This window comes from Boleophthalmus pectinirostris, unplaced genomic scaffold (assembly GCF_026225935.1).
Source record: "Boleophthalmus pectinirostris isolate CB_2022bp ecotype Guang Dong unplaced genomic scaffold, ASM2622593v1 HiC_scaffold_8, whole genome shotgun sequence".
NCBI classification, from domain to species: Eukaryota; Metazoa; Chordata; class Actinopteri; order Gobiiformes; family Gobiidae; genus Boleophthalmus; species Boleophthalmus pectinirostris.
Genome location: NW_026571515.1, coordinates 17,727,993 through 17,747,409, shown reverse-complemented (window position 1 = coordinate 17,747,409; position 19,417 = coordinate 17,727,993). Strand labels below are relative to the sequence as shown.

At 39.4% G+C, this 19,417-nt stretch overlaps 1 protein-coding gene across 2 annotated transcripts in view; it reads right to left on the bottom strand.

Moving 5' to 3' along the window:
• Positions 1 to 19,417, bottom strand: part of LOC110158091 (plexin-B1-like) — a 108,278-nt gene that overhangs the window by 49,401 nt on the left and 39,460 nt on the right. The window contains exons 1-4 of one of the 2 annotated variants that reach the window (XM_055165736.1): positions 17,054 to 17,839; positions 4,021 to 4,087; positions 2,450 to 3,332; positions 1,086 to 1,331 (exon numbers count right to left, since the gene is read on the bottom strand). In XM_055165736.1, the coding sequence (XP_055021711.1) occupies positions 1,086 to 1,331; positions 2,450 to 3,322 (1,119 nt within the window). In that variant the 5' untranslated portion in view covers positions 3,323 to 3,332; positions 4,021 to 4,087; positions 17,054 to 17,839. Of the gene's footprint in view, positions 1 to 1,085; positions 1,332 to 2,449; positions 3,333 to 4,020; positions 4,088 to 17,053; positions 17,840 to 19,417 lie in introns of those variants that run through there. The other variant, XM_055165735.1, reaches the window with a different exon arrangement.

Below are 19,417 nucleotides of genomic sequence, written 5' to 3'. Positions count from 1 at the left end.
CATCTTCTTATTCCCACTTTGACTACTACTACAACACAGAGTCTCAAAGGTGCAGTACTTGATTTTTACTGTCCTATACAACGTGAAAAACATGCTCTATCTGCTTTTACTGGTTCCTAATTTGTTGCTCACTTGCCTAATCTGATCCTAGTATCCTAATTATTTACCAGCACCACAATGAGGCCAAACCGGGGTTTACTGTCACTGGAAAGCTAACAACAACTAGCATACTAATGACACACTTCATGTTTTGCAGAGATTAAAACAATCTATAATTAGATAACAAACTGTTTTCACTAAATTACATGAAAAAAACATGACATAAACTGCAAATATATAGTAGCATAGTCATTTTGCACATGTTGGCGTAAAGAGTAACCTCACTCTCGTCTACTTCACCGCTTTTTCATCATCCAACTTCTATTACTCCTCCCCGCTGCTCGTCGCACCTCCTCTTCATCCAATCAGCGCCCAGTCTGAACAATTTAAACCTCCACTGCAGTTACACGGCCACTTCTGTTTGTACAGTGCCCCACCTCCTTCCCAGGCTCCTTATCACATCGTCCCCTTCACTCTCCTCATCCTCTCATCATCCCCTTCTCTCTCCTCAGCCTCTTCTACCTCCAGTGCCCAGGTCCTGGAGAGAAGACTCCTAAAAGTAATTTAATCTGCCACGCCCTACATCGTGCGCCAAAGATAACTCATTCAATAAAGCAGGAGTCTCCAACCTGTAGCTCGGGAGATACCAGTAGCTCGCCAACGGACTGAATTATACATATTGTGCTAAATGACTCAGATTTGCCAGTGTAAATGTATAATTCTGAAGCCTAACATTGTGCAGTAATACATAGATAAAGGTTTATCTTTGATAGGTATGTAACTGTTCCCCATTTAAGGCTTTCCTATGCTCAATTTCTTGTGACCACTAAACGTAGTAGCTCTTTGGAATTTTCTTTCTGTAAAGGTAGCTCGCCAGAAGAAAAATGTTGGAGACCCCTGCAATAGAGCACACTAATATTTTCATTTTGTGTCTGTCTGACTCTTTCCAGGTTGAAATTATGTTATTGTATACACTATTGTCTCACCACGGGCAGGTTGGCACAGCTGGACTTGACCTCGTACTCAATGTAGGCCATCGGGGTCTGCTCCCCGGCCACGCGCCCGTCCTGGGTGTAGCACAGGTCTCGTGTGGTGTCGATGTGGCGGTCCAGCTCATCCAGAGGGTACACGCACAGAGCAGAAGGGTCCGAGGAGCTGGAGGAGGAGGCGCTCAGACGAGAGGAGAACACCCCCAACAAGTGCTCACCCTGCCTGCCCGTCCCACGACCCACCTGGGCAAGTACACAGGGATAGGTTGGCATAATATCTCATGGGTCACTTTATATAAGGGCAATTAACTGAACAACATAAAAAGTACACAACTGGTCAGGAGTTTTAGAACACCACACTTTTTAAATTTTTTTACTGTTTACTGTTGACAAAAACATATTCTAAACTTTTGATTAATGAAAGTGTCCACCATTGGCAGATATAACAGCTGAACATACTCGTGGCTCATTTTACAATAGAAATCAAATATTCTTCAGAAAGTTCTTCCCAAGTCTGTTGCAGAAGTTCCCATAAATGTGTGGCACTTGTAGGTCGCTTGGCTTTCACTCTTCTGTCCAGTTCATCCTAAACCAGCTCGATGGGTTTTAAGTCTGAAGAAGCTGCTGGACACTCCATGTTTTCAAGCTTTACCATCTTGTTCTTTTTTCCTGAGGTAGTTTTGGCAGAGCTCGGACTTGTGTTTTATCATCTTTTATCTTTTTTTAACCTCTGGCTGTTCAGTACTTACCTTTGTACCATTTCAAGCATTTATTGGACTTGCACGACTTGAATTGCAATAAATAACTGGAAAAATTAGGGTGTTCTAAAACTTTTGACAGGTAGTGTATATATAAATTAATTATTATTATTACATTATACAGCATTTCAATTCATTTTACATCACAAACTGAGCAGTAATTTAGTAATACCACCAGGACAAGGGCAGAATTTAACCTAGACTGAACCAGGTGAGTTCCTTTAAAATGACAGACTTGCAAAATAATACACTACTAAATTATCTATCAGCAGAAGGCTATGTACAACATTTTGAGAAACACAGATTTAACTGTAAAGTAACTTTTCTAGTGGAGGGAAAATTATGTGAAGATTATATCAAAATATAATAATGAAAAAAAAATCTCCATGGAGACAAAAAGATGGCCCCACTACGTCAAGTTACATAAGAAGGCAATAGATGTGACCTGTAACTTGACATAGTGGGGCTGTCTTTTTGTCTCCATGGAGACAGATAGGTTAAAGGGATATTGTGGAACATTGTGGAGAAAGGAATAACATCTCCAAAGAGACACTCCACCAGAAAAGTTTACAGTTTATTGATTCATTTAACATGCGTTCTCACCTGTGCAGCTTGGAGGAGGTTGTAGTTCTTATTGGAGGCAGGTGACGACGACAAATTACAAACCAAAGGCACTTCCACATAGGAGTAGTAGGAAGTATCATCAAGACAAACTCTGGCGGCATAGGTCCGGTACTCCCTCGACGTCTCCCCCTTTAAATCCCGCCGATAAAATAGGAAGTACACGTAGCTGCGCCGCGTAAACGCAGTCACAAAATGGTGGTCGTACTCTGCCAGCCGCCCCGCTACCGCCAATTTCGCCGTCTCTTCGTAGGAGAACACCGGGTCCAAGGACAGGTGGCGGGTGGAGATGGGCGGGTGATTGGCTGTGTAGCCCCGCCCCACATACATCACAGTCCCACTCCCAACATGAGGCCGGACAACCAACCCCACTGTGGACACGTTCTGATCATTAGCGGCTACATGTTGCGTGTCTACCGGCCGTTCAGTGGAAAATATCACTTTTTTGATGGAGGCAAGGCTTCTCTTTTGGCATGTACCCTGGTGAACACTTCCACATGTGATCAGTTCTTGTGCGTACGGGTCCAGAAGCAGCAATTTGTTGTAATTGCTGGTTAAGCGGGCGTTATGGCAGTTAGTCTCGGTGATAGGTGGGAAGCAGTCTTTACCATCGCTAACAGGGCCAGTGGTCTCTTCCTGCTCCAGCCGTAGTCCGCCTAGCCCGTCCAGCTGGAAGAGGTGGTCCCGGGCCCCCACATACACGGTGCCCACAGAGGGGTCCGGGTGGAGGGCCAGGTGCTGGAAGATGGTGTCATTTCGGGAGAATCGAGGGTAAGAGCGAGCCAGGGTGGAGGGGGAGAGGAGGGTGGAGAGGAGCAGGAGCAGGGTGCACCTCGCAGCCTTTCCATGTGGCATTGCAGATGTTCTGAAATGGAAAAAGAAATTATTTTTTCTTATTATTTTTTTGTCTTTAAAAGAAAATTAGGGCTAGGCAATAATGCAAAAAAAAATCAATCATATTTTTTCTCATATTGATTTATTTATTCAATAATTTACCAGGTAAGTCAAATGAGAACACCTTGACGACCTGGCAATAAATGTCAATTTTCTATTTTATTATTATTATATTTTTTTCTCTTGTCACAAACACAATTTAAATGTCTATTTAAAGCTCTGTGCATGTTTTAAGCAAAATTTGTTTTGCCCCAGAGCACATAACTGTCCGTTGCATGCTGTCTGCATTTAATTATAAAGTGTTTTATTTTCTGATGATCTGGAAGTGCACTTTGGCATGCTAGTTGTCATTAGCTTTACCATGGCAGCTTTGCTCTGGTCTCTGAACCTTGGAAAATACACTCATAAGCTAATTGCTGTGAATTATATAAAGGTAAGTGAAAAGAGGAGAGAGAAAAGTAGAGGAGAGGTTAAATTTTTCAAATTTTTAACACATAAAATATTCAAATTTTTTTCCCACCATGTCTGAAAACTAAATGCTTTTACTGACAGAGGACTGGCTGATCATTGATGCTTAGAAAAGACTGAATCTCAATTTCAATTAAAATTTCATTATTATTAAAATTAAATAAAAAGAAATTTTAAAACTGAATTCTCACCATCTATTTTCCTGGTTCATTTGAAGATGTCGTCCTTCTTATCACCTGGACTCAGTTTCCATATTTTCTGCAAAAGCACACAAAAATACACCAATGAATAATAGAACAAATGCACAAATTGACTATAAACTATTGATACATTATTATCTTTCATGACTTGCAGTAATTTTGCTTATGTTCACTCCCGCAAAACATCAATCGACTACATTCAATCTGACCACTAGCCTCCACTATATCTATTACCACTGAAGCATTCACAACAAAAACAACTCCCATTTCCCACTCCCTGGTCCATCAGTCAACGCCTCACAGTAGAGTGCACCCTGACAGCCCCGCCATTAGACAAAAAAAACAGTTTAAATATTCACGAGCTGCCCGGGACCTCTGTATGACCTTACAGCGGAGGGGAATGCTAGAATACATGTTGTGCTTCATGTAGCCAGACATGGATTACACAAATTATACATGCATTAAGAATCTGCATAATGACAGAGCTAAGGGTGCTCAAATGACACAAATCACAACTCAAATCGCAACGCTAGCATCATATTACATGCAAATGGCTCAGCTCAGGCGTCCTGTTTGTGGATTGAGCAAAATTATTCAAAAATATGAAATCTAAAAGGTTGATAATAGGCCAAAAAAAAAAAAAAAAAAAGTCTTAGTTCTTCTAAGTTTATGTCAATCTGAAGAAAAAAAGACTCAATATCAATTTCCAAAATATATGAAAATAATAATAGGTAATCGATAATAATAAAGAATAATAAAATAATAAAAACTCTGTCATTTTAGACAATACTGTGTAATTGTCAATAAAAAAAAAGAATACAGACCTGAGTCTCATAATGACAATGATTCAAGAAAGGTCCAACTTTTTTGATTTATGTAAATTTTTTGTATCAATATTTGCTCAAGAGTTTGTCTCCTTATGTAAAGTATCTTTGAGGATCTTGAAAATCACTATACAAGTGTATGTATTATTATTATTATTAAATCTGTTGGTAGTGGCCCTGTGATTAGTTTTAATATTGATTAGTATTTGAATATATATATATTTGACAGCCACTCAAAAACAAGTTGTTCCGTGGCTTGTCAATCTGTTGTCACTGGAGCAATTTTGTTTTCTTTAGTATATCCTAGTAGTATTATAAGATCAGACTCAACCACTACTACAAAGTCCATGTGGTTTAAATTATTAAATTAATCTATCATAGATTTAAGATAATAATAAAGTGTTTTTCTCACATAATTCCCAGCTATCACATTACTTTTTGTGATAAAATAGCGAAAATAGCCAGCAGACAGACACTATTACCAGACTGGAAGAAAAACCAGACTTTTCCAATTTATAAGCACTATAAATTGCAGTTTACAGTTGATATTCCGACCGTTCCCATGCCGGCGTCTCACCAAAGCGTTCACACTCCAGGGGTGCGTTCAAGAACAAAGAAAAAAGTGGGAGCTCCCGGTGAGTGTAGCCGGGGGGCATTGTGAGGCGACCGTGGTGTGTTCGGGTGTGTCTGGAAAATGTGTCTCTGCCTCGCCCCGCTTACTTATTCATGAGCAGGAGCAGAGGTATAATAACTGACACCCTCCAACGTCTAGGGTCATGAGAGAGTGAGAGAAAGAGGGAAGGAGGAGAGAGGAGGAGAGAGGAGAGGTATAATAACTAACACCCTCAAAGTCTAGGGTTAGGAGAGAGGGAGAGAAAGGGGAGGAGGAGAGAGGAGAGGAGTAACAATAAGCACCCTCCATGTCTAGGGTCAGGATAGAGGGAGAGATGAGAGGAGAAATGAGAGGATGAGAGAGAAGAGGTGTAATAACTGACACCCTCCAAGTCTAGAATCAGGAGAGAGAGGGAGAAAGAAGAAGAGGAGCGGAGAGGAGAGGAGGAGAGAGGAGGCGAATAACAAACATCCTCCATAGGGTCAGAAGGGAGAGGAGTGAAAGAGGAGGGAGATGGGATGAGAGAGGAGAGGTATAATAACTAACACTCTCCATGCCTAGGGTCAGGAGGGAGGGAGAGATGAGTGAAGAGAGGAGAAGAGGAGATGAGAAGAGGAGAGAGGAGACGTACAATAACAAACAACATGTCAGGGTCAGGAGAGAGGGAGAGAGAGAAAGGAAAAAGAGAGGGAAGGAAGAGAGAGGAGGCGAATAACAAACATCCTCCATAGGGTCAGAAGGGAGAGGAGTGAAAGAGAGGGAAGGAAGAGAGAGGAGATGTATAATAACTAACACCCTCCATATCTAGAGTCAGGGAGAGAGAGAGAGAGGAGAGGAGGAGGAGAAGAGGAGGAGAGAGGAGGAGAGAGGGGGAGAGGTACAATACCTAACACCCTCCATGTCTAGAGTCAGGAAAGAGGGAGAGAGGAGGAGTGAGGAGAGGTATAATAACTAACACCCTCCATGCCTAGGATCGGGGAGGAGGAAAAAGAAGGAAAGGGGAGGAGGAAAGAAGAGATATAATAACAAATACCCTCCATGTCTAGGGCGAGAAACGGGAGGAGAGAGGGAGAGAGAGAAGGAGAGGTGGAGGAGGGATGAGAGGAGAAGGAGAGAGCAGATGAATAATAACAAACACCCTGCAGGGTCAGGATAGAGGGAGAGATGAGAGGAGAGAGGAGAGAGATGAGAGGAGGAGAGAGCAGAGGTATAATAACTGACACCCTCCAAGTCTAGAGTCGGGAGAGAGAGGAAGAGAAGGAGGAGAAGAAGAAGAGAGAGGAGAGGTATAATAACTAACACCCCCCATATCTAGAGTCAGGGAGAGAGAGAAGAGGGAGGAGGAGGAAAAGAGAGGAGAGGTATAATAACTAACACCCTCCATGTCTAGAGTCAGGAGAGAGGGAGAGAAAGAGGAGGAAAGAGGGAGAGGGGAGAGAGGAGAGGGGAGGAGAGTGAGAGGAGAGGAATAATAAATAACACCCTTCATGCCTAGGGTGAGAAAGAGAGCGAGAGAGGTGAGGAGGAGAAAAGAGAGAGAGGAGAGAGGAGTGAAGAAGAGATGTGTAATACCTAACGCCCTCCATGTCTAGGGTCAGAAGAGAGGAAGAGAGCGAAGAGGTGACGGGAGAAGGAGAGAGGAGAGAGGAGAGGAGGGAGGGAGGAGAGGTACAATAACTAACACTCTTCATGTCTAGGGTCAGGAGAAAGAGGGAGAGAGGAAGAGAAGAGGAGGAGAGGAGGGGAGAGGAGAGGAGGAGGGAGAGAGGAAGAAGAAAGGAGGAAGGAGCAGAGAAGAAGGGAGGAGGAGAGGAGGAGAGGACAAAAAGAAGGATGAACAGCCTGGAGAAAGAGGGAGTAGAGAAGGATGGAGGGAAGAGTGGGCCAGAGAAGACGAAAAGAGAAGAGAAAATGGGAGAGGAGGAGAAGAGGAAGGAAGAGAAGGCCAAAGAAAGCAAAAAGAGGAACAAAAGATGAGTTACAAAGAGCGAGAAAGGAACTGAGATAGGCAGAGAAGTGAGGAAGAAGCAATGGAGAGAGAGGAGGGAGAGAAGGAGGGTACACGGGAGGAGGAGGAGGAGGATAGAACAAGGGAGAGCGGGGAAAAGGAGAGAAGATTATTCAGAGAGATTGTGACCTGGGTTCGTGCGGATGTGATGAAAGCTGTTAGTGTTTACCAGGGTGAAATGTCAGAAAAGAAAATTTACTACAAGATGAATGGAGGAGAACGCAAAACTAACCTTCAAAAAATAGAGAAAGAAGAAATCTCCAGCAGATTCTGAGGCTTGCCTTGCACCTAAACTGCCAGTCCGGGTTTACTGTCAAAGGTGTACTCCATTTGAAGTCCATTTTGTGTCATTACTGCGTGAATGGAATCTCCTGAAAGCGTCCAAGCTACCACTCAAGCTGCCATGATTTGATTAGCAACAAAAACACACAGCTAAATGTCAAATTACTCCCATGACCAAAACTCTAAATGTCTTCCAAAAGAACGTATATACTGTACTTCTGTAGTTTCCATTTCTACAGTTCAGTGACTTTTCTTTTTCCAAATATGGCGGAGTGACTGTAAGAGTTTATTTATAACTGTTTTGACATCACTCCATAGATCAAAACCCCCGTACATACCACTCACAGTGCCAAAATACAGGACAATACATCTCATTCTTCTATAGGGCCATTCACTAAATTTTGTCCCTTCAAAATAAAATGGAGTAGTTTGTATAGTAGAGACTGATGATATAAACAGACTGTAAATAGACTAAATATAAATGGACATAGGTAACCCACAAGCCGCCACATTCAAATAGGAAGTGACCATGGTGGCTGACTCCAGCTGACTTAACATTAAAAAACTGTCACCCCTCTCTCTAACTTTGATCATAAAATGTTCATTTTAACCCACTCTACATGATCCTGGTGTTTTTCACTATTTCGTCCATAAATAAATGTCTATTCCTAATACGGAACTCAAAATTCTGCTGGCCTTGTGAGCTACATTTGACTGGAGCTGAATGCTATGGGTGACGTCACGCTCCCCGAGTCCACCTCTTTATGCAGTCTACGGTCAAATATTGGATTGTTACCCAAAGACTGGGTCATGACCCTCAGGTGGGTCGCAAGAGATTTTTTTTGGTCACCTTGTCACAATCTAGCCTGATTCATCAGCCAGTTTCACTTTGTGGAAATCATCTGACCTTGCAGTATTAGGATTCGTTTGCCAATCGTTGCTATTTGGTCATGACGTATATAATGCGCCGCTAACGGGACAAACTGGTAGATTAAGCTTTTTCCAAATCCCGTACGAAGAAGGGCAATATCGTCTTTCCCCTTGATAAAATTCACCAAACATTCTCTTTGTTCTGGCTTTAAATCCTCAATCTCGAGAATCGTTGTCAACACAGAATGTATGCCTCTTCACTGATTGGCTGGTGCCCGAACTCACATTTCTGGGATTTTTGTGAATTGTCTAGTGTATTCTGATTCTTGACCTAGTCGCTGGAGAGAAATGAAGTTGAGCGGAGGCTAGCCTGACTAGCCTGGCTAGTCACAATTTGCATGTAGGTCTGACATATACAGTTCTCATACATGAGATTTTCTGTGCTCACAAAAATGAAGAAAAAGCACCTGATCTGCTGCTGCACTCTCCTCTTGCACAGGCTCACCTATCTCATAAGAATGTGTAATTTCTACTATTTTGTTACAGTATTGCTGGTTCAACTGAATGTTGAAAAGAAAAAGAAATGGGCGACATTTAATGTCCAAATAAGCGACTTATGGATCCTTTTATCACAGGTTCAATGACGTTTTTTCATTGTTTAAAACTTGAGTAATACTAATTGTTCAGACACACACAATCACTCGGTCAACAGTAAAATATCCTCATTAATGTTCAGTAATGGTGAAATCCACCTTTATTTTGTGATTTACAAATAATGTCTATTGACTTGGGTCGTGAAGCTTTATAACTTTTAAAATACAGGTCGCCAGAAAACAAGTTTGGGAAACACTGATATATTGTATCAGTAACCTTGGAGGATGATTTCATATATTGGTATTGACATAATTTCCCTAAATAGATTGAACATATGTTTTCCTAATATTTAGTTTTTTATTTCATATGGAAATAGAAGATCAATAAAGCTGAAGAGACGTCTGTGTGTTAACACAATTATCATTAAAAAAAAAACTACGAATTATATGAATATACTAGAGAAAATATATTTTGTTACATCTTTTACAAATTAAGCACAAATGTTATTGTTATCAGCTAATATCATTATTGACCACAGCACGACAAATATCAGATAATGAATACAGCCGGCTTAGCATTTTCAGAAGCTCTTAAAACTCATTATAAGGAAGAGACTTAAATTAGACAAGTGATTATAGGGAGATGCTTAAATTAGACAAATGATTACAGGAAGCATAGTCTAAAGTGGTATTTAAGTTTGACAAAGTTAAGTCCCTGCACAGACTTCCTCTTGAGTTAACCCAGAGCTGGTTGATTCTGATCTGCTGGAGCCCTGAATGAAGCTCATAGCCGTTGGGTTAGAGGAAGTTCCCATGGAAATAGGGTTGCAGTAAAACTATAAATAAGAGAGGAGATGTTAGCAGGTCAAAGATCAGGTGAGGGGAATGCCAAAGCAGAAAGGCAGGCACTGAGAAGTTTAGGGTAGTTTTAAAGCTGAACCACACGTTGATAGATTAGTAGGGTAAGACATAATTAATCATAATTAAAATGTGAGCTTTAAGCCATGTTATAATAATGTTATCTCATTAAAAATAATCTATGTATCATTCGTTCATTTGTTTTTCAAAATAAAACAAAAAATAAGAAAACGAAAAAAAAAAAATTGTCTTTATTATTTGTCTCCAAAACCAAAAAAAAAAAAAAAAAAAAGGGATAACAATTATTTTTTTCAGTTTTCGATTTTGTGTTTAAATGAATAATGGAAAAAAAAAGGATAACGGCTGTTTCCCATTTCCGTGACTTAAACTGTAAACCAGAACTAAACCAGGACTGAACCAGGACTGAGCAAGGACTTTTATTATTCCATTCCATTATTCATTATCCATTATTCCATTATTCATTAAAACAAAATCAAAAACTGAAAAAACAAATCATTATCTGTTTTTCATTTTGGTTTTGGAGACAAATAATAAAGAAAATAGTTGTTTTTTCATTTTCTTATTTTTGGTGTAATTTTGAAAAACAAATGAATGAATGATACTCAGACTAAAAACATACCTGGAGTTGTGTTTTGTTTCACACATATTTGAATGATCCTGTATTGGATCGTCTGCATCTCCAAGTCTCAAAATGCAGAGTAGAGCACTTCCTGTATTCTGCCCAACATATAAAAAATACAGAAGTGTACTTTGTCAAAAATGATGATACCTGTTTTATATGGTGACTAAATTGTATGACTCAACTCTAGTCTTGTCTTGTCTTGTTTTTGAGAAATTTACAGTTACTACAGCTTCTTCAGCGATTCAGAAGAAAAGCGCAGTAACTGAACCAATGAATGTTGTAAATGACGAATTCAAAAAGCAGATACTGCACTTTTCTGTTTCACTGGAGAATTTCACTCAACTTTTTGGTGGTAAAAGATCTCGCCAAATGTTTTCTCAGATTACCTCATTTGCTGCACTTTAACTGTACACTTAGAGGTCAAAGGTAAAATCAGTAGTTATGGTTGTGATTGATAAATATTAACTCCTTATAAAGTAACACATTGTCATGAAATTGTGATCTACGTGTAAAACCTTTTTTAGTCCTTTTCAGGGCAGTATTATCCCATGACTTCACAAGGTGGAATTGAATGTTTTCTGTTTCAGAGAAGAACTCAGCCTAAAAATAGAGGATCTGTGTGTTAAACATGTGTGAATGAAACAAAACACACCTCCAGGTTTGTTTGTGATGAGGAAACAACCTTATAACAGATCAGAAAATAGCATAATATGGACCTTTTAATCTATAAAGGATTTTAAAAACAACAGAAATCTCAAAATATCACAAATAAATAATAATGAGCCTGTTCTTCCTCTTAAGATTTGAAATTTGAATATGATCAGAATAATCACGATTTCTAAAACTGACCAGCTCTATTATAAAACAGACCATTACTGCATTTAAAGCCGCAAACTATAACTTCCCTAAATATTTCCAGACACCAACCAAATTACATATAGAAAGGAAAATAAAACATGCTTAAGCAACTGACTGCTTTAAAAAGTGTTATTTTACCTATTGCTACAGAAAACTGTAGTGTAGCCTGTAATGAGGGGTGTAAAAAGTACTGGGCGCTGAAAAAGACAGAAGTCGCTTTGTGTCCTGAAGTGAAAAAAGCCCACTCCTCTAAGATTAAAGGGCCCATGTTAGACTGTTTTCTAATCTGTTCTAATCTTGTTTCTCATCAAAAACATACTTGGAGTTGTGTTTTGTTTCATTCACACATGTTGAACACACAAATCCTGCATGTTTAGGCTTGGGCTCTGCTCCAACTTGTTATGTCATGTGGTAATACAGGAAGTGCCCCATGTGTTTTTAATCTGACTATGTCTTCACTAGACTAATTTGGATAAGTTCAGCCCTGGATTTCCATCTCTCTCATAATAAAGAATTACTCAAACATGTGAGAATGAAAGAAAACACTTCTCCAGGTATGTTTTTGAGGAGGTAACAACATACTAACATGGCTTAAGGCTTATAAGAGTGATAGAGAGTTTGCCTAATATAGGACTTTTAAAATCTGTGACTATTATAATAACAAAAATATCATTCTCATAAAGCAAACAAATAAACACATAAAATACAAACTTCCCCTTTATGCTGTGGTCTGTTTGCACAACTTCCACACTATCCATGCTGTGTGACAATAACAGAGACAAATGTGTCCTCTTCACTGTATGTAGTGGATTTACAGAGCTCTAAACTGTCCCATACTGTGTTCGTGTGAGTGACCCCGTGCTCTTCTGTCTCCTCTATCTTCTTTGGAACTGTCTGCTGGGAACTCCTCTTTGTAAAGGCGCTAATGAGGCGTGACTGCCGCTGAATGTCCGATAAAATATGTGGTCAGACGCAGCAGAGGTGGGGGACAGTAGCGGGAGTCCAGTGGGGGTCCTGGGACCGGAGCCAGGGATGTTACACAGTGGAGTGAAGGGGTATTCTTGACACAGGCCCAGGTGCGTTCACTACATAGACTGCATAAAGAAGTGGACTAGTGGACTAAGGGAGTGTGACGTCACCCATAGCGTTTGGCTTCAGTCAAATGAGGCTCAAGAGGATAGCCGTTAGGGATGTAACGATAACCGAAATATTGTAATATCATATCATCAAAGTTCTCTCTATAATATCGTGGACCATCACAATCTATCGAATTACAAGTCTCTTTGTGTAAATAAAAAAAAAGACAGAGGGAAAGAAAGTGACAGAGGGAACTACATAGACCATGATCCTTTGCTCTGTTTCAGTGAAGACTACATGGAGAAATAACAGTTCTAAGTACTTTTAAATCTTAGTTCTTTGGATTAAGTCTAGTCAAGGCATTTTAAGAGGAAAAAGTAGCATATTAACAGTTTAAATACAAAATATCGCAATAAATATACCGTGAGATGTATATCGTGAAAAAATTGACAATTGAGAGATTTGGATATTATTAAATCCCTAATCGCGAGCCTCCCCACCATATCGTGATCTTTTCCACGATATCACAATAAATATCACACCGTGAGGTTAATACCGTGACGATATAGTATCATGAGACCTGGATATCGTTACACTCCTAATAGCTGTTATAAAACACCAGAATCATTAGGAGCGAGTTAATACGAACATTTTAAGACCAAAATGATGAGGCTCACAGCAGCAGTTACACAGAGAGTGACAATTTTCTAATATAAAGTCAAACGGAGCCAGAGTCAGTGGAGCAGGAAGCGTGCCCATGCTCACTTCCTATTTGGAACATGGCGACTAATGGGTTAGCTATGTCCATTTATATACAATCTATGGCAAATCCAGGGCTGAAATTATCCAAATTATTCTAGAGAAAAAAAAGTGGAACAGTGTGTTTTCTGTTTCAGAGAAGAACTCTGTGTGTTAAACATGTGAGAATGAAACAAAACAACTCCATGATGGTTTTTGATGAGGAAACAACTTTAGAACATTGGTCAGATCAGTTTAATATGGGTCCTTTAAAGTTAATAGTTTTGCCTCCTTGATAAAATGCCAACTGGTTTACAATGCGTGTCCTTTTTTACAGTTTGAGCCTGCGTCCCGTGACGCTCTGCACAGCCCAGTACAGTAATGAAAACTAAACTGAGAACCTCAGGCAAAAAAGACTTAGTAAATATGAGTTAAGAGCTTTTTACAACTATTAGTAGTAGCCAGAGCAGATTTCACTTCCTGCTTTGTCCAAGTTCAAATTAGATGTTGACAGTGCAGTGATTTTATATTGACCCTAATAGCTGCTTTTACAGGACTAGTAGATCTGTACTGGGGCAAATCAAATTCTGCTCAACATCATGGAAAAAACTGCCCCTCTAAGCCAGGATAAAGAGTACCTCACTCTAGGATTAGTCTACATGCATGTTTTTGGTTGGGGAAACCAGAGTACTTAATATTGTTCTGGCTGGAGCTGACAAAATCTAAAATGCAGTTACTGTAGCTTCTGCCTGACTGCTCAGAGACAGAGGCATCCATCCGCAGTCTGACCTGTCTGCTCCCCTTCACTCAGTCAAACCCAGCCAGCAGACAGACTACAAATAAACTTAAGGCTCCACTTTGTACAATACACTGTGTCGTCTGCAGTACGTCAGTGTATCCATGCAGGTCAGTGTAGAGTGCAGGCTAATATTATGAGAGGCAGTCGTACACATGCTGGGCACGGCTCCACTTCCGTTGCCTTCTTCACTTCAATAGGCTCCTCTCAGAGCAGTGGCCTGAGCCCTGGGACAGAGGTGTGTCTGTGCAGACCCCAGAGTGGTGAACGCTCTCTCTGTGCTCAACCAAATAGACTCTCTTTCACTGGACTCACAGCTCTGGGCCCCGGGGCTGCTCTGAGCGGATCCACCATAAAAGACACTTCCCCTGGACACAGCAGCGCTCGCCCAGGCCACACTCCCCCATAACAGGGTCTTTCACTGAGGAAGGCTGCACAGGCAGGTGCTGCTAACGGACTGCATGACCACAGGCATTAGAATCATTAACGGTGGACATTCATCTGATGAGTACAAAGAATACTGCATATACTGCATCCTATCTATCCCATATATCATTTCAGTCCAATCACAAACACAAAATACACTAACTGGGTATTACCTGGGTAGTACCTGTAGCGCTTGGAAGTTACATATTCATGGGTTTCAGAGTGATGAAAATCTAGCACTGTTGCCATAGCAATTAGCAATTCAATTTTTTAATTGGTTGCATGTTTTTAAATGTTGCCTATAAACAGGGAGATAAAAAACTTGAATAACTCTACTTTCCTCACAAAGTTGTTTCTGGCATTTTTGATTGAGTGTTTAAACATACAGGTAACAGTTAACCAATAACCAAAAACTGCATTTACAAAGGCTTATGTCAACAAAAACATACTACGCTAGCTGTTCACTGTGTGACTTGTAGTTACTTGAATAAGCACCAACATCCAATGCAACAAAACTGTATATAATATTAATAAAGTTAAATGAAGTATTTGAATGAAATATGTTGTACTCTTGGTCTACCACATCAAAATCTGAGAAATCGATCAGTTCACATCATACATACTCAAGTTACAAAAGCAATACAGCAGCAAATACATAAACCCCTACATTTAACTTAAGTGCTGCAGTTGTGGGAGCAGACAGTATGACGACGCGCCCTGATGACAGCGCGCCTTTGACCTCTGACCGCGACTAGGTGAAAGAAAGAGGAGAGGGTCTTGCATGCACTTATGACGGGCAATAATTCCTCATCGCAACGCAAGGATCAAAGGGACAATGAATGACAACAACAGCTGAGGGCGGCCCACTTTAACTTTTACTCACACAAAACTAACACCGCGCAGCAACTTACACAGATATACTCACTTAATTAACATGTTTAGAAGAGGGTTTTAATGGAGCTCATAAGATCCTGTTTGAAACCCTGTTAAAGCCAGGTCAATGGGTCACCAGAGGAGTTCATGTTCAATAGCTTCAAGGTGCGCTGAATTGGCAAGTTCAATATAAAGAGAACGAATGAGATGAAAAATGGTCGTCATATAATAACATATAATATAATAAACTACTTCAGTCTATGCCAGTTTATCGATATAGGATCCAATAGCTGTTGTGGCGGAAAACTGATTTGCCAATATCAATATTAGGATTTTAAAATCTTCAGTAAGGTATACAGACTGACGTGAAGTTGTAGTAAAATTCACAAATAAAATAATTTTGTGTAAAAAAATTGGATCGGAATGGTTGGTGGTGGTGGTGAGTTTGTTTTCAGTGCACGAGATGTGTCTTTTTGAACAGATTAGTGGAAATGTAAAAAAATGGAAACTCATTTTAACTCAGTGATACTTCAAACTGTACAAAGGTCCACTGAGCAACTTTTCTGATGTCAGTCACTTGCATGTTTCCAGATGTTATTGCTGATCTCTGGAATGTTCCACGGTATGACATTAAACACATGTCACCTGGATCCATCACCTGCTCATCTTCATGGAGATGTTATTGCTTTGTCTAGAATGTTTCATGGTAGAGATTAAGCCTATCTATCTCAAGGGGGACAACTATAGGCTACATTACAGGTCAGATCTGTGGAGAGGCAACCCTCATCACATAGAGAATTATTGTATTTTGAGCAATGAAAAACTCCCATAATTAATAAATGCTAGATAGATATGTTTAATGTCATACCGTGGAACATTCCAGAGATCAGCAATAACCTCCGGAAACATGAAGGTGACTGACGTCCCACCAGAAAAGTTGCACAATGTACCTTTACTACAATTTGTAGTATCACTGAGTTAAATTGAGTTTCCATTTGTTTTACATTTCCACTAATCTGTTAAAAAAAAACACAACACACATCTTGTGCACTGAAAACAAACTAGAGATGTGCCAGTCCAATATTGGTATCAAATATTGGCACCAATATTAAAAATTTTGCTGGATCAGATATTGGCTTCCAAATACTGGTTCTCCTGTTATCCTGGTTAGACATGTCAACTGATGTAATAAGACTTTTGCTATTATTAGTCCCTGCATCTGTACCACTTGATATTAGGCATCGGCAGATACTTAAAACTATAGTATCAGAATCGAAACTGAAAAAGCTGGATAAGTGCATCCCTAATATTAACATCAGTATATTATCCAAAAACTACCAATACTCAGAGTTACTGGCACAGAGCCTTTACACACAACTACCCCAAAAAGTGCTGAGAAAAAGTAGGTGAGTCATGAAAGCAAGATTACACAAATGAGTGAAAATATGTCTTATTGCTTAAACATAAATACGACAAGCCAAACCAAAATAGCACTGCATTAGAACATAAGATAATAATGACAGTCAGAAAGTGCATGGGCAAGAGAGTGTGAGTTACTTATTTACATTAGCTTGTGCTGACGCAGTTCCACCACAGGAGCACCACACTCACTGAAAAATCTCCCACAATTACAGCTCTGAGAGGGACAGTGCTCAGCCTGGAGAGCCACAGGGAACATAAGAACGCTGTGGGGAAGACAAGAATATGTGTATTTCATTGCAAGACTGAAATCCCAATTTGAAGTTTTGGGATGGCATGTAACAACGTAGTTAGGCCAAATCCTGGTAGGCTAACTATAGGCCTTTAGTTGTTTAGCTGATTAATCGGAGGTATAATCGTTGTATTTAGATTATTTGAGGATTTATAAGGGACAGCAGCAGAAAAGAGAGGTTAGTGGTTGAGTGATTTAGCTGAAGATTTGCATTTTTTTATATTTATGTGCAAAAAAAGCAGATTAAACTCATGAATCAGAAGCTTTATTTGTCTTTATATACATGCATTGTTTCCTAGTGCTTTTTTCTGCATTTTTCAGTAGCTTTTAAATGTTGTAGTCTTGTATGTGAGTGCAATTTAGAGTCAGATGCATAGACGTATGTCTATGCAGTATTGAAAGCTTTTGCCACACCCTGTTTTTAATCAGTAGGACATGTCTTTAGTCAGCTACAGCCCTACTGCTAATCTTGTAGTTTAGACCTATAGGCAAAAATGTTTTAAATGTATTAAGTGTATTAAGTAGCAACTTGGAGATTTTCAGAATTTGCACATTTAAATGAATCTTGATTAAAAGGCAATAACACAAATTTAACCACAATGCAACACTTGATAGGAACAGAAAAAGTGAATAGCAAATATCTGAAAATTGCTCTGCCCTTGTGGTTTTAGTAGAAAGTGTCTTGAGGAACTGATCTCTGAAAATTGTACATGAGGAAAAAGGAAATGGATAAATACTTACTTGATTTGACACCATATAAGGACTGTTCTTGAACCACGGTGAGTTTCTGGGATGTTTTATAATATTGTAGAATAACAACAATGTGACTGGGTGGGTGTGGTTGGTATGTGTGTGAATGAAAGTGAAAATGTGCTTTTCTTTTTTTTCCTTTTTTTGTGTAACTCGACTTAATGACGTACTTCATGAAAATCTCTGATAAAGGTAATTGAGGGGAAATGCTTTGGACATGTACAAGCCAAAAATCACATTACTGGTTAAATATACAGACAACAAATGTATTGTGTTGCCCATTCACACAAAGTTGGTGATATGAATCATTTCGAACATTGCCTTAAAGCAGTGTTGGGAAGTAACTACACATGTACCAAAAGTACATATTTTGAGTACCTGTATTCTGGTACTAACTTTTTTTTAAATTTTGTGGTACTCAAAAATACAGTTACTTTTCGAAAAATCTAAAGAATACATGGTGGTACTTGATCATGCAATTTTAGCTTTGGACTGAATGGTATTAGAAAAGAAAAAAGGAAACATAGTTGTTGTAATGTGCATGCATGTGACTTTTCCTTCTCCAATTAGACATAAGTTAATTCAAAACTAAACAAAAAATAAAAAATAAAAAATCAAGCCGTTTGTAATTATATATCATGTTTTTTCATACTGTAATTCAAGTATATTCAGAAAGCAGCACTCTGATTGGAGTACAAAATACATTTTGTATTTTCCCATCACTGCCTTAAAACCTTAAACCACAGAGTTTAGACTGAGTCAAGAGTGAATCATCAGTGTATTTTCACATGGCTAGAACTTTATGTTGAAGTTCATGAAGCACATATCTGATCTACAAGTCAGAGATGTACTTTGGTAGAAGTCTCCCCATGGCCTAGAACCAAAGTACATCTGTGACATGTTTGTGCCGTATGAACCATCTCACACTCTGAGGACCTCAGGGACCGAACTCCTTCTGGTGCCCAGAGTCTGGACTTCATTCCGCACTCTTCTCTCTAATTTATGTCTCTCTTTTTTAATTTTAATCTTTATGATTATTTATGTTTTGATTTGTTTTTATTAGGATTTTAATGTATTTCTTATTCTGTAAAGCACTTTGAATTACTTTGTGTACGAATTGTGCTATACAAATAAACTTGCCTTGCCCAAAACATGGGGAGTCAGTGTTTCAGATTCATGCAGCTAAAACCTGGAACAGACTTCCTGAAAATGTAAGACAGGCCTTGTCTTTGACGCTGTTTAAATCAAGGCTCAAAACGGTTCTGTTTAGCTGCATATGACTGAAAAGTTTTCATTTTTCACCTCATACTCTTCTCTCTCTCTTTTTAATTTTTATGAGGATTATTTGTTTTCATTTGTTTGTATTGTGATTTTAATGTATCTATAATGTAAAGCACTTTGACTTTGTCTACGATTTGTGCTATACAAATAAACTTGCCTTGCCTTGCTTACATCCTGGTCCAAAGTC